General features: G+C 39.0%; 1 protein-coding gene and 1 non-coding gene across 2 annotated transcripts in view; both read left to right on the top strand.

The window, feature by feature from the left end:
• Positions 1–25,777, top strand: part of LOC113224956 (NIPA-like protein 2) — a 100,376-nt gene extending 74,599 nt beyond the window's left edge. Inside the window, exons 6-11 of the mRNA XM_026454958.1 lie at positions 5,830–5,926; positions 13,406–13,541; positions 15,455–15,543; positions 22,699–22,762; positions 23,880–23,974; positions 25,639–25,777. Of these exons, the coding sequence (XP_026310743.1) occupies positions 5,830–5,926; positions 13,406–13,541; positions 15,455–15,543; positions 22,699–22,762; positions 23,880–23,974; positions 25,639–25,751 (594 nt within the window). The 3' untranslated portion in view covers positions 25,752–25,777. The remainder of the gene's footprint in view (positions 1–5,829; positions 5,927–13,405; positions 13,542–15,454; positions 15,544–22,698; positions 22,763–23,879; positions 23,975–25,638) is intronic.
• Positions 25,778–26,422: 645 nt separating this feature from the next.
• LOC113224967 lies at positions 26,423–26,527 on the top strand. Its single transcript, XR_003309583.1, has one exon. It is a non-coding gene; the product is annotated as a U6 spliceosomal RNA (small nuclear RNA).
• The last annotated feature ends 887 nt before the right edge of the window (positions 26,528–27,414 follow it).

The following is a 27,414-nucleotide window of genomic DNA, read 5'->3' on the forward strand; positions in this document are numbered from 1 at the left end:
CTCTTTGCCTACCAACAAATTATTACTCTTTGCCTACCAAATTATTACTCTTTACCTACCAACAAATGATTACTCTTTGCCTGCAGGCAAAATAAATTCTTCATCTAGTTAAGAAAAGGGTCACATAGCCTGAAACCAGAAAATTAATGGCATGAGTTAAATCCTTTGTATATTAAAGATGCATCAAGACTTATTTCCTGGAATAAACAGCATTGTTTAATGATGCTATATCTTGTATTGTTTTAACACCAGAGAAAACATTTGAAGAGATCCAAACTACTTTTTATTAAACTGTGTATTTCCACAAAAAGTACTGAGATGAGTTGCAGTTTGCCATTTTTCCAAAATCAACTCTTAAAATAAATTTATTCATCCATTTATTCACTCCTCCATTAAGTGGTGATTAGACACCAAGTTTAGAGACAGAAATTCCCATAGCAGGAATTTTACAGTTCTGGGAGAAACCCATATATCTAAAAAATCATATTAAGATAAAGAAAGTATATTTGAAAGTAAATGCCACAGAGAAAAATGCAAATAATTTCAGGTATTTATAACATAGCATAAAATAAACCTTTAATAAAATTACTTTTGAATAACACTGTTGGCATTAGACCCTAAGGGGAATAGATCTATATTATATTCATTTGTAATTTAATCCATTATATAATTGCATCTCTAAAGACTCTAGAAGTGATGCATTTTATACTAAGATTGTGAGCTGAAATTTGGTTTGAATCTGTTAAACACCTAAGTAATATTTAATCCTCAGATATGGCAAATTCTATGCTTTTCCGCAAGCCCTGACTGCAAAGATAATAATTACAGTAATTAAGACTATTCTTTGACATATCATTCATCTAACTCTATGTATTATACCAAGTATAAATAAGAGCACCTAAATTGGCTTTTGGGACTGATCAAATAACTTCTAAATTATTTATAAGCCTGAATACCTTTTATATTTCTCACAAAAGGAATTAAAATATTGCGGCACCCACCGGCTCACATCAACCCCTTGTTTTGCGTGTTTGCGTGCCCCAGACAGATGTCTGTTTTTCCTTCAAGGCTTACATTAAATGGAAGCCTCACAGGGACAAGGTTCAGTAGCTTTTCCTCTGATCTGGTACAGAAAAGAAAGGAGGGAAGATTTGAGAAGCCCAGTGTATACCCCCCAGAGAAGAATAAAGTGCCCTCCACTCACTCACTAAAACAGCCTTTCCCAGCCCGTCTGCCGCAGAGGGACAATCCCGATCATTGCCAAAACACAAAGAGGAGTGGGATTTTCAAGGTCAAACTAGGTGAGGAAAATTCTGCATAACATGGCCTGTCTGAGAAATTCATCATCTCTGTTAGCATGTTAAAAGCCAGAAATCCTGTAAGAATGAGAAAGGTTTGATTTTGTTCGTCCTACATGCCCCAGGCTACTTTGACCATGAGGCCCTTTTCTTGGAAGGACCTTTTGTTGAGTAATACCTATGAGCAAACGTGTTCTGCAAAAACCACGTTAGAAAATGCAGCCCTAATTCTCAATTACTTCATGTTCTTTGGCAGGCTTGGTCATGGCTATTTTGCTCACCCAGATTTTCCAAAAGACTATTCAAATGGAAACGTCTTTTGTGAACATAAAATCCTTCACAAAATAATCTGCACATTGCTCATTTTCTCTCAGACAAAAAAATTAAATCAGCAGATGCTGGGGCCAAGCCTTACATTTGGTGTCATCCTGTACCCTAAACCTGATTATTAAGCCAGCCTTTCTGGCAAAACTGCGACAAAATCCACCATCGAGTATTAGAAACCTAAGGGAGAAAACTGTATGTTTTTATAGGACATCAATATCTATGGCATGATGTTATTTGCTTTATTGTCTGAATGCAAATAGCACTTGTGCATCCACATAAGAGTCCACCTCTTTGGTAGCAGCAGCCACTCTCTGAGTGGCTGAGCCCTACGTCTAGCTCAGATTACATTCTGCTCTTTACCTGCACACTGGCCTTATACATGGGACACTGTTATCCTCTGCGTTTAATGGATGGGGAAGTTGAGGCTGGGGAAGGCCCAGGAACTTGTTTAAGGTCACATAAGTACTAAGTGATAAAGCCAAAACTCAAAACCAGTTTGTTCACTTCTGGGGTGCACATGCCAATACACCTCACTCAATGCCTCTCTGCAGAATTAATAAACTGACCACCAAGGATCAGACCTTTGTCTAAATATGACCTTAGAGAGAAACTTTGCAGAGCTCATTTCTTTTGGACAGAGAAGCCATATGCTATGGCCATAGGCTCTGCGTTTGAGAACTTGGTGAGGCAAGATGAGGTCAAATCGGGCTCAGATATTGGTACTGGCAGTGGGGCATCCAGTGCTAAAATTTTGTCTATCTCTTTTGCCACACACCCCTTCAGCTGCCAGTGCTCTTTGTATTAGGTTGGTGCAAAAGTAATTGAAGTTTTTCCCATTGAAAGTAGTTATTTTCAGTGGGAAAAATTGAAAATTGTCTGTTTTTCCTTCAAGGCTTACATTAAATGGAAACCTCACAGGTACAAGGCCCAGGAACTTTTCCTCTGATCTAGTACAGAAAACAAAGGAAGAAAGAATTGCACCAACCCACCAACCTAATACAAAACCCCTTTGCTATGTAAAGTAACATCTTCACAGCTTCTGGAGATTAGACCAGGGACTCCTATGGGGCCATCATGCTGCCTATCAGAGCTGCATCATTTTGCCCCTCTGAGCCTTAGTTTTCTCACCTGTAAACCGATGATAGCACCTACCTCCTAAGTGATTTTGAGGATTCAATGAATTCGTAACAGGAAGCTCTGAGAACAGCGCACGGGTGAGGGGGACTCAGTGAGTGCTGTTACTTTTTCTAACCTGTGAGACTGCAATCAATAATGCAGCCTCTTCCTGGGGCACCGCAAGCTGCAGAAATCACAGCTTCTTTAATATTGATGTTTTCAGGGAGAAAAAAAAATGTTGCTAGAAAAAAAAATCAGCATTAATTCATCCTGCTGGCTGTGTGACTTCTTGCCACAAGGCAGAACCAGGGCAACTATAGTTATTCTGTGAATAATGGGAACTCATGTTTTATTTATCTGAAGCCACAGAGATGGAATTTGCCCACACATGAAAAAAGTCATACATGGTTTCTAGAACTGATAACAAATACCTGCAAAAATTAATAATCAGCATGATAATCGATTTACCTAACAGGCTCTGTGTGTTAACGCAGGAAGAGCTTTCTTTTCTCCCACAACAAATACAGAGGCTCAAACGCTGCTGTGAACTGTCTATAATTGTCTCATGTGAGAAATGGAAGCCCGTGGTGGAGGGGAGACCAGGCCCAGAGGGATATTTCTGTTAACAATTGGTGAAATGCACAGAAATTAGGACATCCAATGTTTTGATGGCCATTTTAGGGAAGGCAAAGAGATACAAGTTTAATAGCTTTTGAGCACTACTCAATTAAATTAAAGGTCTGGCAAATGAGTCCCGTAAGAAACAGTTAAAATAATTGGTTTAATTTACCAGGAGAAGAAAAGACAAAGGGATGATTTCATCTTCCATATTAGATGAAAAGGTTTTTTAATGAGGAAGATAAGGGCCTGCTGTTTCCCATGCCCACAAAGGATTAGAGAAAAAAACAAACCCACAAGCAAATCCTTGAATGGAAACAAATTTAAGTTGATTTAGAGAAGGCGTTGTAGGTAGAATGCATTCCTATAAATAGTGAAGTCCCTAACTCCTGTGGTTAAAAAAAAGAGAAAAAAAAAAAACAGGTACTCTCTGCTGTTAGAAGAGTAAACATTCATACTTACGAATTCAGCCCAAGAATACCATCTCGTCAAAAATAATAGCCTGGGCTGGGCGCGGTGTCTCATGCCTATAATCCCAGCACTTTGGGAAGCCGAGGCAGGTGGATCACTTGAGGTCAGGAGTTCAAGACCAACCTGGCCAACATGGCAAAACCCTGTCTCTACTAAAAATACAAAAATTAGCCGGGTGTGGTGGCAGGCACCCATAATCCCAGCTACTTGGGAGGCTGAGGCACGAGAATCACTTGAATCCAAGAGGCAGAGGTTTAAGTGATCCGAGATCGAGCCATTACACTCTAGTCTGGGCAACAGAGTGAGACTCCATCTCAAAAAAAAAAAAAAAAAAAAAAAGTTAAAACAAAAGTAAAACTGAGAACTCAAAATTACACTAAAGTTCTTAAGGACAGGAACATTTTAGACTTTTAGTCAATTAATATTTATTGAACAGTCACTTTTTCAGACATTAGGTCTTTTTTGGTGACTTATTCATAATAAATTTGAGGTGTGATTTACTCATTAATTCCATCAGTACTCATTGAGTGACCAACTGTGTGCCAGGCACCAGATATTGAGTGGCAAAAAGAGTGGGTAAGATTCCTGTTCTAGGGCTGGCATTCCAGTAGGGAAGACAGACAAGAAACACATAAACATATGAATAAGAAATGATGATGGCAAAATGCTCCACAGCGACCTGAAGCTGGGGGTGTGACAGGATAATGAGTGGCTCCGTTAGATCAGAAGAGTCAGAGAAGAACTCTCAGAGAGGTGGCATTTGACCTGTGAGCTGAGTGACTTGGAGGAGCCATTGTGCAAAGATCAGTGAAAGAGCATTCCAGGCAGAGTGAACAGTTAGTGCAAAGGTCCACAGGCAGGAGCAATCTGAAGATTGCAAAGAACTAGGGGAAAAAAAAGAATTTTTAAAAATTGCCATGAGGCTGGCACAGAGTGGACCATCCAAGAGTGAGTGGTACAAAGTGAGGTCCAGGGAGTTGCCTAAAACTTTGTGATCCAGAAGGGAGTTTGGATTTTATTCTAAATGTGGTAGGAAACCACAGGAGGTTTCAGCAAAGGAATGAATGGGTCTAGTTTATATTTTTGCTACATGCATCATCCTGGAAGAATGTCACAAATATAATACATGGCGAAAAAAAGCAAACAAGTGAAAGCAAGTGTGAGTCCACTTGTATAAAGTCCAAATGTGCAAAAATAAACTGGGTACCATTTAGGGACACATAGAAATGCGATAAACTATAAAGAAAGTGAATAATAAACACAAATTTTCAGCGTAGTGATTCCTGGGGAGGTTGAAGGAGGAGGGGAGTGCAGCTGGAGAGGGGCACATGAGCAACATCAGAGGTGTCAGTAGGTTCTGTTTGTTAGTTTGGGTAGAGAATCTGTGAGTGTCTGTCATATTATCTAAATCCCTTTGATGTGTATCATATATGTTCTCCATGAATAAAATATTTCATTATCCAAATTGTGTTTTTAAATGATTCCTCTGGCTGTGGAATGGCTGGATTATAGAGAGGGAAGAGTAAAATCAGAGATGAGTTAGAAACAAATGCAGCTGCCTAGAGAGGAAGGCAGGGAGTGAGGGAAAGGGAGGGGTTTGGGGTTTGTGCAACAGGGAGTGTGGGAATGCTACTAACTGGAGGGCAAAGGCCCTGAAGGAACAAGCTGGGAAGGTAGAGAATCAAGTGGGAAGTGTTACCCACATTACTGTGGCGTGTCTATTAAACATGCATATGGAAATGTCCCATAGATACTTGGGGAAATGAGGCTGAACTCCCAGGGAGGTTAGGACTGGAGATCTAGATTGGTCATCACTGGCGGAGAGGGGTGTTCGAGCTCCGGGTCCGGATGGCCGAGGTGCTTATGCTGCTCTCCTGTGTCGTCCCTAAGAACCTCAGTCACCCTCAACTCTCATATGAGAACTGCTGCAAAAATCAAAATGAGAAGTGTGACATTTTGAAGATTTTGTGTAGAATAACTTACTCTTTTTCATTTCTAGATTTTAGAAATATTAATTTTCTGCATTCTCCTATATTTCTACAAAAGAAAAGGAATGAAGCACATGGTGATTCTGCTAACCCTGGTGGCACTTCTAGGTAAAGGCATATTTTGTTTTCTTACTCTTTCATTGAGCTGTGCTGAGTCATAAATGAGGTTTGAAGGAAAATACTTAAGCATTCTACTCCTTTCTCATTGTTTATATTTTTCAGCTCTGATCTACAGGAAAAAACTGAGTCTAAATTATAAAAATTATACATTGCCTGTCCATTACTGCAATTGGTTAGATATTTAATTCTTTTAAAAATACATTTAAGGATTTTTTGCTTCTTGATAACTTTATTTGCTCCCTGACAATTTGAAGATATTTTGTTAATAAGTAATTGAAAATCTTAAAAGAGAAACAAATTAATGATCTCAATTGAAACTCTTGTGTCAGGAATTGGTTAGCAAGACCTATACTATTAATATTTTCTTTAAAAACTTTGTAATATGACTAATAGGAAATGTAGATGTAAGCAGTATGATTTTCTTAAATACCACATTTCTTGCATTCATTGTTTACCAACCTATTTACTTTGTTTTTCCAGAGGCACCTTGTTAGAGATGAAAATAGTGCTTAGATAAGCCCACTATGTATTTTTTAATGTATCTTCACTCCCTTCTCCTTTTCTGTCTCTTTCTGTCTCTCTGTCCCTGCCCCTTTCTCTCTTTCTATCTCTCTCTCTTTCCCCCACCCCTACACACACACACTCTCACTCATATATACCAACACTAGGAGATCTCACTAATCATTTAGGAAATTCCCTTTATAAAAATGTATTTGTAAATCTTCCTTCATTTCCTCTTTGCCAGTCAGATGGCCCATGCATCGCATGCTGTTTGCCATGACTTGGAAGGCCGTACTCCTACCCCTGGGGCAGCGTGTAGCCTCCATGTTAATGAGCTGCTGGGTTTTCATGTTCCCATCTCATCAACTAGTTCTCTCCTTTGTACTAGTGAATTTGTGTTTTTGATAGTTACTTAGAGAAACAAATGTACTCAGTGCTGTATTCAGGTATGCTGTAGATCAAGAGAACAGAAAGAGAACTTTATATTTGTTTCTTTCCAAATTACCAAATAGGGAAAACAAAAGCAGACAACTAAGAAACAAAATGTACCTTATATAGGAAAATAATGAAAATGAAGCCAACTTTAAATAGGAATGTAAGATAACAGAATTAAGATAATGCGTAGCAGTTATGATAATAAATGTAAATGGAATACGTTTACCTAGTAAAAAAAAGAAAAAAGAAACATTCTCAAATTGGATGTCAGGGAAACTTCCAGATTGATTTTGGAAATGATTCTGAAGTTGGATTCAGCCAGTTTGCACTAGTACAGCTGTAAGGGTTATTAAAATAGTAGCCACCATGCTTCCTTCCCCGAAGATCTCCTCTCAACCCCAGCCCTGTCATAAGTACTAAGACAGGAGCCCTCCAGGACCCTCTTCCAGCAGTGCCAGGGCCAGCACCCTTTCTGATTGGCCCTTGCAGGTTGCAAAGTGTTTTGGCTACACGCATAAATTTTCATCTAAAACAAAATAAATGAGGTTGAAAGTAAAACAAAGCAGGTCATGATATTACTAGATGAAAATTAAGGCAGAAGATATTAGATGAGACAAAAGGGGTAATTTATCCTGACAAAAAGAGCACAATCCACAAAAATATCACATCCAACATGCAATAGAAAATCTGCAGAAAATGCAAAACTACATTAACAGAAATATAAGGGGTTTGGGAGACTTAGCTCATGGAAGATAATTAGACAGAAAACCATATAAAGACAGAGGATCTGAATAATTAATCATGAACTGGTACCTCTAATATTGAACTCTAAAGCCTGAAAACAGAGAATAAACTTTCTTTCAAGTGCCTGTGTAACATTTACAAAAGTTGATCATATAATTGGCCATGAAGAAATCCTTGATAAATTCCAGGAAGTTGAAAGAGTACAGACCACATCCTCAGATCATGGTGAAATAAAAACAGAAAAATAATAACAAAAATAGAAACCAGTAAAACCCTACCACCTGGAAATGTTAACACTACCCTTAAACTGCAGCTGTGCAAAGTAGAAACCAAGATTTAATTGCAGCATATTTTTAAAGTATTATTAAAACACTTAATATTAAACCTAGAGTTTCTGACTAATGCTGTACTCAGAGAAATTGATTGCTTTAAACGTAAGTCAATCAAGCACTCAAGAAATTAGAAAAAATACTGAAATAAAACTAAGGAAAGCAGAAATAATTAAAATTAATTAAAAAGGCAAAAATTAATGAAATAGAAAAGAGAAAAGTAATGGATTTATAACTAAACACAACAATGTATTCTTAAAAGACAATAAAATAGGCCGGGCGCGGTGGCTCATGCCTGTAATCCCAGCACTCTGGGAGGCCGAGGTGGGCAGATCACGAGGTCAGGAGATCGAGACTATCCTATCCTGGCTAACACAGTGAAACCCCGTCTCTACTAAAAAATACAAAAAATTAGCTGGGCATGGTGGCAGGTGCCTGTAGTCCCAGCTAATGGGGAGGCTGAGGCAGGAGAATGGCGTGAACCCGGGAGGCAGAGCTTGCAGTGAGCCGAGATCGCGCCACTGCACTCCAGCCTGGGTGACAGAGCTAGACTCCATCTCAAAAAAAAGAAAAAAAAAAAAAAAAAAAGAGGACAGTAAAATAGATCCTCCATCAGAAAAAAAGAAAAACCACAAATATTCCAAAATAGAAACGATAGATATGCATATATATAAATTTGAATAAATTGCTTATTTTTTAATGAAAATAACTACGGAGGAAACAAAGGAGTTGTTAAAAAGCTATATCCTAAAAGAGAACCAGGCCTAGAGAGTTCCAAAGGTAATATCTTCAAATCCTTAAGGAATAGATTATTCTGATGTTGTTGCAACTATTTGAGGACATAAGAAGAAAGCTTTTACTTTTAAAAAAACATAATCAGATAAGACTCACCTCCCAAACTGGGGAAAAAAATAGGACAAACAAAAAACATTATGAACTGATATCACTGCTAAATATTGATACAAAAATCAAAAGAAATTAGCAAATAAACACAGAGCAAATCATACTCAGTGACAAAGTGGTCTTTGTTTTGTTTTGAGACAGAGCCTTGCTCTGTCACCCAGGCTGGAGTGTAGTGGCACAATCATAGCTCACTGAGGCTTCAAACTCCCAGGCTCAAGTGATCCTCCTACCTCGGCCGCCTGAGTAGCTGAGACTACAGATGCATGGCATCATGCCTGGCTAATTTATTTATTTTTTATTATTTTTGTTTTGGAGAGACAGGGTATCCCCATGTTGCCCAGGCTGGTCTCAAACTCCTAGGCTCAGGTGATCCTCCTGCCTCACCTTGCCAAAGTGCTAGGATTGCAGGCATGAGCCACCGCACCTGGCCCAAGTGGTCTTAATAAAACTGATTCTTCTTTGTAACACTTACAACAATTTACACTTACATATTCTACTTATATGTTTATATGCCGTTATAAGCCCCTCTTCCTGGCCAGGTTAGCTACATGAGGACATAGAGCATGTCTATTATTTACAGTGTACATTCTTTAAGTAGAATTGAGCACAGTGAGCACACAGTAAACATGTGAATTTAATTAACTATGGGAATGAAAGAGGGATTCTTTAAGAAATTCATTAATATAGTTCATCAAGTTTCATATGCACTCCTAATAAAGAACTTGTTGGTGAAATACCAGAAGTGTTCTCATTACAGCAAGAAATGAGAACCAGGATGCTCACTCTGCACCGTGTGCTCATCTTGAATATTGTACAATGAGCATTAGTGCCTTTTTAAAAAGTGATTATCAAAGTCATGTTGTATCCATGAGAGGTAGCAAAGTACATAATATTGCTTGTGTGATTGATAAAGACTGGAATAAAAAAAAGAAAATAGCAAGTGAGGGTAGTCAGAAGAAAGAAACCTGACTTCTGATGAGTGGCCCCCTTTGCCAGTGGTGGTGATCATTCTTAAAGGATTCCAGGCTGGTGTGGTGGCTCAACCTGTAATCCCAGCACTTTGGGAGGCCATGGCAGGTGGGTCACCTAAGGTCAGGAGTTTGAGACCAGCCTGGCCAACATAGTGAAACCCCAGCACTACTAAAAATGCAAAACTTAGCTGGGTGTGGTGGTGGGCACCTGTAATCCCAGCTACTCAGGAGTCTGAGGCAGGAGAATCATTTGAACCCACGAGGCGGAGGTTGCAGTGAGCCGAGGTCGTACCATTGCACTCCAGCCTGGGCCACAAGAGTGAAACTCCATCGCAAAAAAAAAAAAGTATTCCAAAGCCTCTGGGACCATCAGGAAACTAGGAAGGCCAGGAAGTCCTTCTCTATCCATGGAATGCTTTGGTTATCAGAGAAAAATTAATAAATAAAATGTTTATGGCTCTCATAAGGAAACGTTGATGGCAACCTAGGAAAATTTTTGGAAGGAGGTATATTGATGAAAATCTAAGAGGGAATTGAGAGGGCCAAATTTCAAGAACAGGTCAGCACAGGTTAGAAAAACTGGTGTTGTTCTAATGATGAAAGTATATATGGTAATTATTGATAATTAAGAAAATAGAGAAAGATACAAAGAAAAATATGAAAATCTGTGTAACTGAGCACTGTACAACAGAGTGCGGCTGGTACTCTCTGGAAGGCAGTTTGCTAGTATATTTCACAAGCCTTCACAGTGGCTGTAGTCAGGAATTCCCCTTTAGGTGATTTTCCTAAGGAAATAGGCAGAGTGATATACAAAGACTTATGTTCGAGAATATTCATCACAGCTACACTTTTAACAGTTAAAAAAAAAAATCTAAATATCCAAAAATAGGGAATTGCCAAAATAAATTATATATTCATATAAAAGCATAAAGAATGCTTTTGTATGGATATACAATTCATACAAATTCATGCTTTAGAAAAATAGTTAATGGCATAGAAAATACTTCAGGTAAATAAGTTCCTAAGTGGTATATACTTGGAAAATAAGCTCTTAAGTAGTATATACCTTATGATTCACATGTTGTAACATATTCATACTTATAGATAGGAAAATAACAATATGTCCCATGTCAAAAATGATTTGGGGTGAGTGCTGAAACTACAAGTGATTTTAATTTTCCTTTCCAGGCTTTTCCACATTTTCCAAACATTTTTAAATGAATGTGTTTACTTTTGTAGATTTTTTTTAATGAATTTAAAGTTAATTCATTATCCCAGTGCTAGAGATAACCACTGACAATATCTTGATGTAGTTTCTTCTAGTCATTTTTTCTGTGCTTACCTAAGTACTTTCTATTTTTAAGTATAATGTTAGAAGAACACTGCATTACAATTCTGTATTTCCACCTATCCTCATCAACCACCCCCCAAAAATACTTAGAAGTACTCAACACCAGCCTAGAAATAACTTACACGTTAAAATAGTGATTAATCAGTTGACAATTGTGCATGCTTTGAAAATATAATGATTGGCTACAGAAATTGATAGTTTGTTTAGCTATCAATAACAGAGAATTCTAGTTTTTTGTCTTTATTTAAGTATAATATAAAATCAGATAGTGGTTAAATCAGATGACCTTTAAGGTCCTTTGCAATTCTGAGGTTCTGAGGCTAATGGGACAGTACGTTTAACTCCTTCTTCATTAATTGTCCCTTTGGGAAACCTGGCTGTTCAGACCCCAAGATCATAATCACATTGTGCTCTGATTTCAGACAGTGTTTAGGAGGAAATCAAGGTCCCTCAAGAGCTAACCTACAAACTTAAACCATCAAGTGACACACAGATCTCTATAGCTATTTAAAAAGCCTAGGTAGCTAAGATGTGACTATTGGCATCATCAATAGGAAATACGTAAAAGAATCAGGTCAAAAGACATCTTAAGATGGAGAGAGACCTGACTGTAAGGGCCTCTTTGTTGAGAACTGGGGTTTGTTTTTAGAATTTATTACCTGATCTCTTGTGTCAATTATGGTTTTTGTTTGTTTGTTTGTTTGTTTTTTTAAGACGGAGTCTGGCCTTGCTCTGTCGCCCAGGCTGGAGTGCAGTGGCGCGATCTCCGCTCAGTGCAAGCTCCACCTCCCAAGTTCACGCCATTCTCCTGCCTCACCCTCCCGATTAGCTGTAGTTGGGACTATAGGCGCCCGCCACCATGCCCAGCTAATTTTTTGTATTTTCAGTAGAGACAGGATTTCACCGTGTTAGCCAGGAGGGTCTCGATCTCCTGACCTCGTGATCCACCCGCCTCGGCCTCCCAGAGTGCTGGGATTACAGGCGTGAGCCACCGCGCCTGGCCAATTATGATTTTTAACTGAAAGAAAATGCCTAATTTGGAAGTGTGCCCTAGTACCCTTCAAGTTAAAGTATATTTTCAGTTTTTGGAAAACGATATTATGGAAGACTCTTCTTGGCTGGCCACCACTGGCCATTTTAAATATATATATATTTCAAATATATATATATATAATACCTTTTCAAATAAAAGGAGGAAAACTCAGATATATTATGGCCAAGTAGATCAACAGCAACAAAGGGAGTATTTCTCCTTTGCATTGCCTCTGACTTATAATTTTTTGATTTCATGTAAAAATTATTTTTGAACTTTCAGTGAGTTTTAGCTAAATTATGGAATTATTTGCAGCAGTAACTTCAAGAGACATAAGACAGAAAGCATTCTTTTCTTCCTTACAGAAAGATGATGTTGTCGGAAAATGCTCCATTACTTTCATAGTGATATAACCTTATCAAGTTACTTTTTCTTAATGGCTGTTTGGAACATATGAAAAGTTTATTCTCATAAGGGATGAGTTCATTTTTAGCATAGAAAATAAATAGTTATTGCTTATGTAAACCTTAAATTGATGGTCCACCCTGAGAAATGAATACTCAACTCTGGTCGTCTTTCCAATTATTGTCATTGTCAAAAATATTTTTAGTGAAACTTCTAGGTGTCTCCTAACAAAAAGGCTTATATATAGACTTAGTGCAACTCACTTGATCTTAGCCAAAAGGCTGAGAAGCAATGACTTAATACAACTCTAAGTAAACTCAAGAAGTGAGTTGCATTTCACTTTCTAGTCTTCTCATCTATTTGGTTTTTAAATTTTCAGTATAGCTTAATAGTTATTTTTCTCATTAACGTCACATGGACAATCTGACTTTTCTTATCTCCTCCCTCCATTGTTTTTGCCTTTCCCATCTACTCATAATTATAACCTCCACAGCATTCTTTCAATAGTTAGGGCTGGAAAAGAAGCATCTTGCTCCAAAGATTAAAAAATAATAATAATAAAGCACACAGTCACACAGCAGAACTTTAGCTGATTTAAGCAAATTTGAAATCCAGCATGGCTCGAGCAATGAGGCCACTGCTTACTACCGTCACATTCCTTCCTACACCTCTCACAACCATGTTCATTCTTAAACCATAATTGGTGTATTTGCTACTCTACCACATAAGCTTAAGATATTTATTTGTTAATTCAATCTCAAATATGTTCTTTGTGTTTTTTGTTTTCTTTTTCAGCCTCATTGACTGTTATTTCAGTAAAGGCCATCTCAGGCATGATCACTTTTTCTATGACGGATAAAATGCAACTAACTTATCCCATTTTCTATATCATGTTTATCATCATGATAGCATCTTGTGTTTTCCAAGTCAAGTAAGTTAGCTTCTGCATATTCACTAATCTTTCAACATTCCTGTGCTTCTCTGGGCATTAATCTTTATTGGCTTCAGATGATAATTAAAATGAGATACAACTGATTTCTAAGGGTGAAGGGCCTATAGCTTGTCCTCAGTCAATGTGCCTTGCTTCCTCCTTTGCATCCAATAATGAGTTTTTACGAAGAGTTGCCTTCATGTCTTGTGAGTTCTAAAGCGCAGCCTTAATCCAGCTAAGTGCACTTTGATACTTTCCTGATGCTCTTCTGCTTGTAATTAATATCCATGGTACACAGGTTGTCATTAGCAATAAATCAAAGCGGCAGGTCCACATCCAGGCTTTCATTCTAAATATAGGACACACATGAACCCTTCACCTTCATTTCTTAGCTCATGCTCACTAATTGCCCAGAGATGGACGAAACCAGACATTTGGCCGGGAGGGAAATCCTTTCCCCAAAATTTTGCATCTTTGGCCAGAATTTCCTTTGTATCCATGGGACTGCGGAATGATTGTTTTATGTTTCTCTTGGGGCCTAATAGTGGTGACATGGAACATTTTTAATTTCTGCTCTTCCCTGCCCCACTTCCATCAGCTCTGATCACTTCCCCTCCATCTCTCACACTGGGATTGTGCCTTTGCCTGCTGGGCTTTCTTGAGTTGACCTGAAAGTTTTCCGTTCACCCCAAAATGCTGTGCAAAAGCACCATCCCAGATAAGAAATCAGAGCTCAAAATCAGTACAAGAGTGGTTCCTTCTGTAGGTGCGAGAAGTACCATCTAATTGTTATGGACTGAAGATAGGCCCTGTTACAAGGTCTGTGGAGAATTACTGGAGAAACCCAATGTTTTGTCACTGGTTTGTCATCTCCTTATAAGTCTGTGTTTCCAATACTTGTATTTTGCTATTTTTTTCTCTTTCTTCTTCTGAATTAATTGGTACTGCCACAATATCTTTTGGGATTAGTGGCATTATCTTCCTACCATACTTTGTAAATTTGACAGGCAGACACAATTGGGGGTAAACTGCATTCTGTCACCGTACCTCAATCTCTGCACCCATCACACTGTACAGCTGTGGTTCTCAGCCCTGGTTGCCCATTCAAATGACCTGGGTTTTGTACATATATATGTACATGCATGTATATGACCTGACTTTTGTACATATACATACATGCAGGCATACAAGAACATACATGCGTTTATGTATATCTACATATGTGTATGTATACACACACACACACACACACAGATACACACAGGCTCTACCCACAAAGTACTTTTTTCAATTGCTCTAGAGTAGGACCTAAGCATTCGTGCTTTTTAAAAGCACCCCTGTGATAGTACAATTCACTGCTTCAAAAAACAATCTAGTCCCGAGCAGGGCAGCACAGCACAGTTGTGGGAACTGCTTTTGTGTTGGTGGCCAGAATGAGAAGTTGAGCTCCCACATATGCTCTGCAGCTGGAGCACTGAGCATTGTTTTTGAAACATTAAACATTCCTTTACTTCTCCATCTTCTTTCTTGGCACGTGGCATGTCAATGGATAGCTCTACTATTCCCCAGATATGATATTTAACAGATTCTAGGGTCTATCCTAATGAATCAGGCCCAGTGTGATACTGGTCCAGCAGCTTGAATCGCTTCCAACTCAAACTTCTGTGGCCTCAGAATATGATTAATTGCTTTTCATTGTTACTGTTGTTGGTTTAAACAGACCATAAAACCTGACATCTGATCTCATACATCAGATGCACATAAGCTATGACTGCTGATTGGAAATGCCCTTTCACTGCACCCCCTTTCCCTTTGTAGTTGTAGCTAAAGAACACGCGTTTCTTGAAGTTATTGTTAACTTATTGCTGAATGTCTCTTAAAGCCAAAGCTCCAGTAAGTGCCTTCTGCTCTAGGTTCCTGAATCAAGCCACGAAACTCTACAATACGACAAGAGTGGTGCCAGTTAATCATATTTTCTTTACAATCAGTGCCATCATTGCAGGTGAGTTTTGGTTTTCTATACATAGGTGATTCCAAGCATAAATTAAGTATCTCCCAGAGTAAATGAGAGGATCCAGAAATCTTTAGGTTGTAAGGATCTCCGTTGCCTCCACCTGGTGTCTGAATTTCCGCTATGACAGTCCTCCAGGAGAGGTTCCTCTACTTTTTGTGAATGCTGTCTGCCTCCTGGCTCAGCTCAGTCCTGCTTTGGATCACTCTCATTCTCTGGAGATTTCTAAGTAGAAAATGTGTTCTTATATTGGAGCTGAAATGAGTTTCCTTGCAAATTCAAGACACTCATCTTTGTTCTTCTTGTTGGAGTCTTTCCCTTGCCAGCCCTTGTATTAGTCCATTTTGTGTTGCTGTAAAGGAATACCTGAGACTGGGTAATTTATTTTAAAAAGAAGTTTATTTGCCTCATGGTTCTGCAGATGGTACAGAAGCATGGTGCCAGCATCTGCTTCTTGTCAGGACCTCAGGAAGCTTTTACTGTGGCAGAAGGCAAAGGGTGAATAGGCGTGTCACATAGCAAGAGATGGGGCAAGGGAGAGGGGTAGGTCCCAGTATCTTTAACAACCAGATCTCATATGAACTCAGGACTGACAGAGGACACCAAGCCATTCATGAAGGATCCACCCCTAGGACCCAAACACCTTCCTCTAGGCCCCACCTCCAACATTTGGGGATCACATTTCAACATGTGATTTGGAGGGGACAGATATCCAAGCTATATCAGCCCTTCTGATCATCAAAGCAACTGAAAGATCCTCTTGAGTCTTATCTCTGGGCCATACATGCCCAATTCTACTAACTCTTCCCTATATGCCCCTCACCAGCTTGATCAGAGAGCACAATCCAAAACTGAACTCAATGTTCCAGGGAAAGCCTGAGAGACAAGAATAGAAACTACTGCCTTTGCTATTCTGGCCTCTATTTTTCTACTATTGCAGTTCTTTTATTAGTATGGACCATTTTTTTAAAATATGACAGGCATGATAACATTAAAACTAAAAGTATAAATTTGAAACTCAGTCCAAACCAAAAACAGTTGATTCAAGTATACCATTTCTAAATTTGGTACTGGTATGCCCTCATTCATTGGTTTATTTGATGTATTTACCACCTTCTTGATCTTGAGAGTTCATTTCTCAGTGTAAAGTTTATGTATTTGAGGGAGTAATTGAAGATTATCTCTTTCCTAAATGACAAATTTTTTTTTTTTTTATTTTATGGAAAACAATGTGACTGTCAGTGGGTAGTTCTTTAAAGTAATTAATGCGTTTTCTGTTTCCCAAACTTGACACTTAATATTTAAAGAAAAAGATTCTATCCCATGACATCTAATTTTTTAGTATTTTAAGCTAGTTAACAAAGGAAGAAAAGATTGCATATTGATGTGTCTTAGAATTATTGGAAAAGGAAAATAGGCCAAAAAGAGTCACAGAAATGACATAAGCCTGATAGTTAATGTGCATAAAGTATATAGTTGCCCTGATCAGAAGGTTTTCTGCAGCCTGGGAACATAGCAAAATGTTATCTCTAAAAAATTAGGGGGAAAATCAGCCAGGTATGGTGGCACATACCGGTATTCCCAGCTACTCAGGAGGCTAAGGCAGGAGGATTGTTTGAACCCAGAAGTTCGAGGTTACAGTGAGCTATAGTCACACAACTGCTCTGAAGCCTGGGTGACAGAGCAGGACCCCATCTCTTAAAAAAAAAAAAGTTAAAAATAAATAAAGATTTTCTAGGAGAACCAACAGGGCTGGGTCTTAATACTCAGCATACAGAGTAATTAATGAGTCAGGGGGATGCTGAGACCTTTTGGGAGGCATAAGAGTCCCTCTGATGTTACTGGTGAGTGGAATGGTGGTGTAGCTTGCTGACTACTTCTTCTCTCTGCCTCCATGAGAAAGCATAGCTTACAATTAAGATGAGACCATATTTTGCCTACTAATTAGCCAAGTTTTGTTTGTTCTTTTTATTGCATTATCCAATGCTGATAAGGCTACAGTATCACAGGCACTCTTATGGGCTGGGTAACATGGTGCCACCCTCCTAGAACTGAGTTTTGTAGTTTTTATCAGAAGCCTTAAAAATATTTCTATTCTTTGATTCTACAAGTCAACAACAAAAACCCAAATAACCTGATTTTAAAATGGGAAAAGAACTTGAATAGATGTGTTTGAAAAGAAGATACACAAATGGCCAAAAGACGTGAAAAGATGTTCAACACCTAATCATAAGGGAAATGCAAATCAAAACCACAATGAGATATAATCTCACACCCAATAGGATGGCTGCTATTAACAAGAGAAAACAACAAATGGTGGTGAGGATGTGGATGAACTGGAACTTTCGTACACCGTTGGTTGGGATGTAAAATGGTGCCACCATTATGGAAAACAGTGTGGCAGTTCCTCAAAAAATTAAAAATGGAATTGCCATATGATCTAGCAATTTCACTTATAGGCAAGAGAATTGAAAGCAAGGTCTTGAAAAGACATTTGTATATGTATGTTCATAGCAGCATTATTCACAATAGCCAGAAGGTAGAAGCAACCCAGATGTCCATCAACAGATGAATAAACAAAACATGGTATATATATACAATGGAATATATTCAGCTTTTAAAAGGAAGGAAATTATAACATATACTACAACATAAATGAACCTTGAGAGCATTATGGTAAGTGAAATAAGCCAGTCACAAAAAGAAAAATATTGTATGATTCCACTTATATGTGATATCTAGAGTAGTGAGATTTATAGAAACAAAAGTAGAACGATGGCTGAGGGGAGGAGGAAATGAGTAGAATTTCAGTTTTACAAGATGAAAAAGTTCTGGAAATTGGTTGCAAAACAGTGTGAACCTACTTATCACTACTGAACTATACACCGAAAAAAAATAGAGATAGTAAATTTCGTTATGTATATTTTACTACAATGTATTTATTTATTTATTTATTTATTTATTTATTTTTGAGACAAAGTCTTGCCCTGTCGCCCAGGCTGGAGTGCAGTGGCCGGATCTCAGCTCACTGCAAGCTCTGCCTCCCGGGTTTACGCCATTCTCCTGCCTCAGCCTCCGGAGTAGCTGGGACTACAGGCACCCGCCACCTTGCCCGGCTAGTTTTTTTGTATTTTTTAGTAGAGACGGGGTTTCACCGTGTTAGCCAGGATGGTCTCGATCTCCTGACCTCGTGATCCGCCCGTCTCGGCCTCCCAAAGTGCTGGGATTACAGGCTTGAGCCACTGTGCCCAGCCTACAATGTTTTTAAATTGGGAAAAAAAAAATAGCCAGGTGTGGCGGTGCACACCTGTAGTCCCAGCTACGCAGGAGGCTGAGGCGGGAGTATCACTTGACCTGGAAGTTCAAGGTTACAGTGAGCTATAACCACACCACTACTCTCCAGCCTGGGTGATGGAGCAGGACCCCATCTCTAAAAAAATAAAAGTTAAAAATAAATAAAGGTTTTCTAGGAGGACCAAGAAAATCTTTGGAAACAGAAATTCCACTTCTAAAAACCCCCACGAAAATTCATAAAATACTTGGGAAAATGAGGCATACCTCATTTTATTGTGCTCTGCAGATATTGCAATTTTTTACAAATTGAAGGTTTGTGGCAATCCTGCATCAAACAAGTCTGCTGGAATCATTTTTCCAACAGCATGTGCTCACTTCATATCTCTGTGTCATGTTTCAGTAATTATTGCATTATTTCAAATTGTTATTATTATATCTGTTATGGTGATCTGTGATCAGTGATCTTTAATGTACTACCATAATTGTTTTGAGACACCACAAACTGCACCTGTGTAAGACTGCCAACTTACCAATAAATGTATGTGTTCTGATGCTCCACTGACCAGCTGTTCCCACATCTCTCTCCTTCCCCTTGGGCCTCCTTATTCCCTGGGACACAACAATATTGAAATCTGGCCATTTAATAACCCTACAATGGCCTGTAACTGTTCAGGTGAAAGGAAACATCACACAATCCTTCCGTTAAGTCAAAAGCTAGAAACCGTTAAGCTTAGTGAGGAAGGCATGTCAAAAGCCAAGATAGGCTGAAAGGTAGACCTTCTGCACCAAACAGCCAAGTTGTGAATGCAAAAGAAAAAAGTTTCTGGGCTGGGTGCGGTGGCTCATGTCTATAATCCCAGCACTTTGGGAGGCTGAGGCGGGCGGATCACTTGAGGTCAGGAGTTCGAGACCAGCCTGACCAACATGGAGAAACCCTGTCTCTACTAAAAATACAAGATTAGCTGGGCATGGTAGTGCATGCCCATAATCCCAGCTACTCGGGAGGCTGAGGCAGGAGAATTGCTTGAACCTGACAGGCGGTGGTTGCGGTGAGCCAAGATGACACTATTGCACTCCAGCGTGGGCGAGAGAGAGAGAGAGAGAGAGAGCGAGGGAGCGAGAGAGAGAGTTATTAACCATTCTGAAAAGCCTAGGACCCTTAAAAATTACGCTAAATCTACTCTGCCTGTACTCTCTAAATGAAACAACTAATCCTGGATAACAATACATCTGTTTATGGCATGGGTTACTGAATATTTTAAACCCACTGTTGAGACTTAATGACCAGGAAAAAGATTCCTTTGAAAATATTACTGCTTATTGGCAATGAACCTGATCACCCGAGAACTCTTATGGAGATGTACAAGGAGATGAATGTTGTTTTCATGCCTGCTAACACAACATTCATTCTGCAGCCCATGGATCAATGAGTAATTTTGACTTTCAAGTCTTATTATTTAAGAAATACATTTCATAAGGCTATAGCTGTCACAGGTAGTGATTCTGCCAATTGATCTTAGCAAAATAAATTGAAAACTTTCTGATTTTCTTGATGTCATTAAGAACCTTTGTGATTCATGGGCGGAGGCTAAAATATGCACATTGACAGGAGTTTGGAAGAAGTCTGTTCTAACTCTCCTGGATGATTTTGAAAGGTTCAAGACTTCAGAGAAGGCAGTAACTGCAGATGTGATGGAAATAGGAAAAGAACTAGAATAGAAGTGGAGCCTGAAGATGTGACTGGATTGCTACAACTTCATGATCAAACTTTAATGGATGAGGAGTTGCTTTTTATAAAAGAGCAAAGAAAGTGGTTTCTTGAAGTGGAAACTACTCTTGGTGAAGATGCGAGGAACGTTGTTGAAATGAAAACAAAGGATTTAGAATATTTCAGTAACCTAGTTGATGAAGCAGCAGCTGTGTTCGAGAAGATTAAGTAGAGATTTTGAAAGAATTTCTACTGTAAGTCAAATGCTATCAAACAGCATTGCATGCTACAAAGAAATCTTTCACAAGAGTTAATTGATGTGGCAAACTTCATCATTGTCTTATCTTAAGAAGTTGCCACAGCCACCCCAAACTTCAGCAACCACAACCCTGATCAATCAGCAACCATCAACACTGGGGCAAGTCCCTCCAACGAGCAAAAAGATTAGGACTCACTGCAGGCTCAGATGATCATTAGCATTTTTAGCAATAAAGTATTTTAATTAAGGTATGTACTTTTTTTAGACATAATGCTATTGCACATTTGATAAACTATAGTATAGTATAAACATAACTTTTATGTACACTGGGAAACCAAAAATTTAGTGTGACTTGCTTTATTGAGAGATTAGCTTTATTGTGATGTGGTCTGGAACCAAAACCACGTATTTCAAAGATATGCCTGTACAAAGAAGTACATTGCTGCTTTACTAAAGAAAAAAAAAATGAAAAAAAAAAAAAAGAGAGAAAAAAGATGTAGAACCAACTTGAAATGCCCTTAGAGAAATGAATATTATGGTATATCAGTTTAAAATAACATGAAAACTGGCCGGGCGCAATGGCTCACGCCTGTAATCCCAGCACTTTGGGAGGCCGAGGTGGGTGGATCACGAGGTCAGGAGATCGAGACCATCCTGGCTAACACTGTGAAACCCCGTCTCTACTAAAAAATACAAAAAATTAGCCGGGTGAGGTGGCGGGCGCCTGTAGTCCCAGCTACTCAGGAGGCTGAGGCGGGAGAATGGCGTGAACCTGGGAGGCGGAGCTCGTAGTGAGCCAAGATCGCGCCACTGCACTCCAGCCTGGGAGACAGAGTGAGACTCTGTCTCAAAAATAAATAAATAAATAAATAAAATAACATGAAAACATTAAAATGGTTATAAGGAAGTATGTAATAACCTGGAGTGTGCTTCAGAAACTTTCATTCATTCAACAAATATTCATTAGAACTGGACATGACTTCTTCCTGTAAGAAGTTCATTCCCTAGGTAAGAAGATAAGGTGAAGATTGAGAAAGCTCCTTGAGGATAGATCTCTGTCCTGTCGTTTCTCCAAGACCTAGAGCAGTGGCTGACACACAGCAGACGTTCAATAAGCATTTGTTGGCTGGCTAGCAAGGATAACACCACACACAAAAAAATTTAATTCCAGGCGACATATAACTTAAAGATATCTTATTTAACAAAAACTCTATCAAGGCTTTGGAACTTTACAGAAGAAATCATTGAGACCAACAGGGATAGAAGCAACGTTCATCAAAGTAGATGATGCATCCTTGTTTATCTATGGAAGACCAGAGGAAGATGAGATGGGGGTTGGCAGTGGGGAGTGGAGCTAAGGTAGCACTTCAGCTGCTAGAATGTGCTTTGGTGCTTGAGTTGCCGAGGGGCCAGACCAACAAATCACTGGTATCGCCACAAGTGACAGCATGCGTGGCAGCAGCTGGCCTGAGGCGGACCTGCTGTGTCAGAGGCCCCAGAGTCCACCAAGATTCTTAGGCCAGGCTGGCTGACTCCTGACCTAAAACTGCAGGTGGGGAATAGTCACTAGAGTGTTGTTTTCTTGTATGTTCCAGTGGGACAATCCTGGACTGGATGAGAAATTTCTGCTTGCAAATATATGTCAATTATGTTGATTTTATAATAATGATAATTATATCAGGTCTACAAATCTATGTTCTTTTTGGAATAATTCAGAATGTGTGGCCTGCAAATTTTCTTAAACTAATGTGCTGAATGTGCATTTTAAGGGTGACTAAATTTACCTTGAAAAAATAACATATTAACATAAGTTTACAAACAATATTTAGCTATTATAAATAACCTTACTTCAAAATCAATTTTATCTTCTTTTCCTGTATCACAGGTATCATATTTTATCAGGAATTCCTTGGTGCTGCTTTTCTCACTGTATTTGTATATCTTTTTGGGTGAGTAAATGTCTCAGAGGTAAAGTATGTGAAATTCTATTACTTTTACATAGGATTTTTGGCATTGTACCAGAGGTATAGAAAATTGGAAAATAATATAAGAAACGTCAGTTTCCTGAGCTCCTAAAAGAAACATATTTTTTAACTTAAGGCCCTACATGGGGCTCAGTGTCTTTGGCTTTGTGACTTAGGTATTCCTCTGAAGCTCTGAAACATCGGGGATTTTCAATTCCAGGCCAAAGACAAGATACATCCACTGGCCCTTGTAGTTACCCCATGACCTGTCTGTACTGTATCAGACCTACTTCACTCTTGGGAACCCCTAGATTAGATCTAAATTAGAGAATCATGATCCTCTAGGGTCGCCCAAAATAAAAGACCAAGATGGGCAGATCCCTGGCTTTAGTCATGATAACATCATGTTGGTAGTGTCCCTTCCTTGTGTCAGAGTGTGCAGCTTGAACTCTTCCTAGAGATTTGGTGGGCATCATTGCTAGCATTGCTTGCAAACAGAAAGCAGAACTTTGACAATATATCGCCAGTGTATAGGAGCTTCCATGAGTCCATGAGGCACTTCATTAAATGTTTAGCTGCTTCTGATCTGATAGTCAGCATGATCATTGTTATGCAAACTTAAGCCTAGGCTACTTTCTGTGTAGGAAGCCGTCTATCTTGAAAATTCGATTTCATAAGATATTTGGTCAAGGCCAAACTTCTGAGGTCTGGAAATTATGACTACTCTTATGGCCAAGGACAACTAGATTTCTTAGAAAATTAAAGAATAAATTATTTTTTCTCTTGTGTCACATGCCAGAAATGGATCTGGGCGTGCATGGGTAGAAAATGAGACAGGGTGTCTACCCAAAGGGTTTTGAGCCTGAATTAGCCCCCAGATGGTAAAAACCCGGGGGAGAGATCTACTGGAATCTGCCCAAGTCTTGGTTCTGGGTAGAACTATTGGCTGTGCTAATTAAGACAAGTACTAGGAAGCTTACCAGAAACTGGATGAACAAAACCAATGGGATTTATGTCATCATGTAGAATACGGAGCTCAGTTATTTAATATCATGAGTCTGTTTCAGTGTTCTTGTATTCTTTATTAATATTATTCTTACAGGTGTTTTCTGTCATTCCTTGGTGTATTTTTGGTCACAAGAAATCGAGAAAAGGAACATCTGCAACAGTCTTATATTGATTTTGGAAATATTCCTGGTAAAATCATATATTCTTTATAGTGGAAAATTTGATCCTTATAAATGAATAATTATTGGTATTATTTTGGGTGGTAAGTTAATATAAAACATAATTCCTACCCTTAAAAATGTGCATTTAATAATGAAACCAAAGGTGATATTTTCAGTGTAAATGTTACTAATAATTTATTGAATATTAGTTTTGCACAGAACTGGGGGTATAAGAGAACTGACCACGTTTCCTTGATTTGGGTGATTTGGAGGATTTCCTTTTTGGGTTTCCTTAAATTGGAAAAGGGTAGAGAAAAGAGTAGCAATGACTACCAGCAGCAGACCCCTGCCACTTTGAGAACCTTAAAGGAACATCCAAGGACAAAGGGTAGGCAGCTAAGGAACATGTCTTGGGGAAAGCCTGGGGTGACTTGTGCACTGTGGCTCAGGACAGTCACCAAAACATGAGTAGCTTCTTCCCCCTTCCTCACCCCGCCTACACAGAGAGCAAACACTCTTTCCCGTTCTCACTCTCACTGAGAAATAACTCACCTAGTCATGTAGACAACAAAAGCCAAGTCCAGAACAGAGGAAACAGTCTATTGTGTCACCTCTTCCCCCATCCACCCGCCCTCAGCACTCTCCAGCCTTATTGGGGGTATGGGGGGACCTATAGGTTTCCAGGCAGGAGTGGAGATATTCTCACAGCTTTCTCCGCTATTCTGTTAGCATCATGCCTGTGAAGCAAAAACTAGGGAAGCCTCATCCCTAAGACTGAGAAATATGGCCCCATGCAATGAATTCAGTGTTCTCTTTGCCATTCGAGCCATCTTATCTGCTGGAAGCAGTCAATGAAAGAATTGGCATCAGTGGCAAAGGTGTGTGTGAGAGAAGCCTTATATGGTTAGAGGTTCTTTAGTAGGAAGTAAAGTTTGATTTTATTTATTTATTTTTTTTATTTTTTTATTTTTATTTTTTTTGAGACGGAGTCTTGCTCTGTCACCCAGTTCTGGAGTGCAGTGGCACAATCTCAGCTTACTGCAGCCTCCCCCCTCAGGGTTCAAGTGATTCTTGTGTCTCAGCCTCCTAAGTAGCTGGGATTACAGGTATGCACCACCATGCCTGGCTGATTTTTCTATTTCACCATGTTGGCCAGGCTGGTCTCAAACTCCTGACCTCAAGTGATTCGCCTGCCTCAGCCTCCCAATGTGCAGGGATTATAGGTGTGAGCCACTGCGCCCAGCCTGATTATTTTTAACTCTATTTTTTATTTCACAAAGCCCAGTGCATAGACTCCGTAGCAGCTTTAGAAGCCACTATCAAAGGCTATTTTTCTGTGTTGTTATATGCATTCGACATGGAAAAGAAGACACAACCCTGGGGAGAAAGGCTTGGAGATGAGTGAATGCTTCATGTGAATCTCCAGACTAAACCCACCTGATTTCCATGCACAGCCTGTCGATCCTGTGGGGGTGGTGACAGTGGCTCTGACACAGACAGCATGCTATCACACAGCTAGAGACATGGCATTCCAAGGGCCTTTCCTTCCTTGACATTCATCTCTTCTGTTTAGACAGTGCCCACATAGTGTAAAAGAGAGGTGATAAAATGTGGCCTAGATTGAGGAGAAATTATTAAGACTCATTTTTCTGTAAGACCACAAAAGATTCTCTATGATTATTATCTCCACAGGGAAACAAATGTTGGACAAAATACAACCAGATTCAAATAGCTTGTCCTATGGAACTTTGCCTGATGGAAGTGACTCAATAAACAGCCAAAGTGGAGAGAAGAAAGAGGTCTAAAATGCTGAGAGGGATGACTGTTGGCCTGTTATTCGATACCACCTTTTTAAAAAATTGCACATGTTCAATTTGTGTCAACAGCTCTTTTATAAGCTGACATGTGCTAGCGTTCATTTCAGTCCTTTCCCCCACCTCAGCGTCTATGGACAATCGGGGGCTTCCTAAGCTCTGACAGTCTAATATTTCCATGGAATGTGATTTGAAGTGTTCCCCACACCCTGGACCTCTCCCTAGTGATTATCTAGCCAGCTACACCTTAATCAGAGCCCAGCTGCTCTAGCAGGAATGTTGCACAGAAATGTACATTTGCGGTTTGGCCATAGGTCGCATAGGTGGCTTCTCCCATGGGTAGTGTCAGTTGCTTCACTTTAAAAAGACACTTCAGCCCCATAGCCTGACTCCCAAAAGAAAGGCTTGCGAGTGCTCATTTTTTTCTAAGCCACCTTTTATAAGCTTCCCTATAAAAATCTTACCTTTCAAGTCCTAAATTAGAATCGCAAGTCATCTTTTCTGAAAACTAATGCTATCAAAGTCCTCCTTGGAAAATTAAGGGTCTCTTTAAAATTAGAATTTATAAATGGCATTCAGTGATGGTGTATACCAAAATTAAAAGACCTTGACTGGTGAGCTTTTTAAATGTAAGAAAGAGGAAGTTTAAGAAGTAGGACTCTGCTTGTTTCGGTAGCCCGTGTACTAAAATAGGAACAATGCAGAGAAGATTAGCACAGCCCCCGCGCAAGGCTGACACATAAATTCATGAAGCATTAGAGACAAAAAGTAGGACCAATGTTTCTTTATTTTGTAATAAAAATATAGAATGGTGATGTTTTCTTCAGCTGTATGATTCTATTATACTTGAAACCGAAGAAAAATTTAATATCCTATGCCTTTGTTTTTATAGATCTTATAATTTATCAAGTGGGTTTATATGTCTTATTCTCCATGTAAGTCTAAAAAATCACATTTAAATTCTTAGTGATACTTTCACTACACATCATTTCTTCCCAAAGTCATTATCTCAAGCTTTGTGAATTCTTCAAGATAAAAGGAGAGTTGTGATTAGAGAACTGTGTTTCAGCCATTTAAATCTGTAGACATAAAAGACAACACAGTGGTCAAACCTGAGCTTCAAGAGGAAGCCCAACTCCTCCTGTGCCCTGAATGGCTTTTCCACTTCAATTCATCACATATCTACTAAGACACATTTGCATGTAGAATCCATAATAATACCTGTTATTTATGATCTACCTAATATTTAAAGGAGAAGGAAAGAGGTAGCCTTCATTGTAGCCAACATCAAACAATAAGTCCCAACCTTCATGACATTTCAAAGCCTTCAGATAAGGAGATAGAGACACAAAAAACTCTTCAAAAAATCAATGAATCCAGGAGCTGGTTTTTTGAAAAGATCAACAAAATTGATAGACCACTAGCAAGACTAATAACGAAGAAAAGAGAGAAGAATCAAATAGATGTAATAAAAAATGATAAGGGTGATATCACCACCGACCCCAGAGAAATACAAACTACCATCAGAGAATACTATAAACACCTCTATGCAAATAAACTGGAAAATCTAGAAGAAATGGATAAATTCCTGGATACATACACCCTCCCAAGACTAAACCAGGAAGAAGTTGAATCTCTGAATAGACCAATAACA

Source organism: Piliocolobus tephrosceles, chromosome 7 (genome assembly GCF_002776525.5).
Source record: "Piliocolobus tephrosceles isolate RC106 chromosome 7, ASM277652v3, whole genome shotgun sequence".
NCBI lineage: Eukaryota > Metazoa > Chordata > Mammalia > Primates > Cercopithecidae > Piliocolobus > Piliocolobus tephrosceles.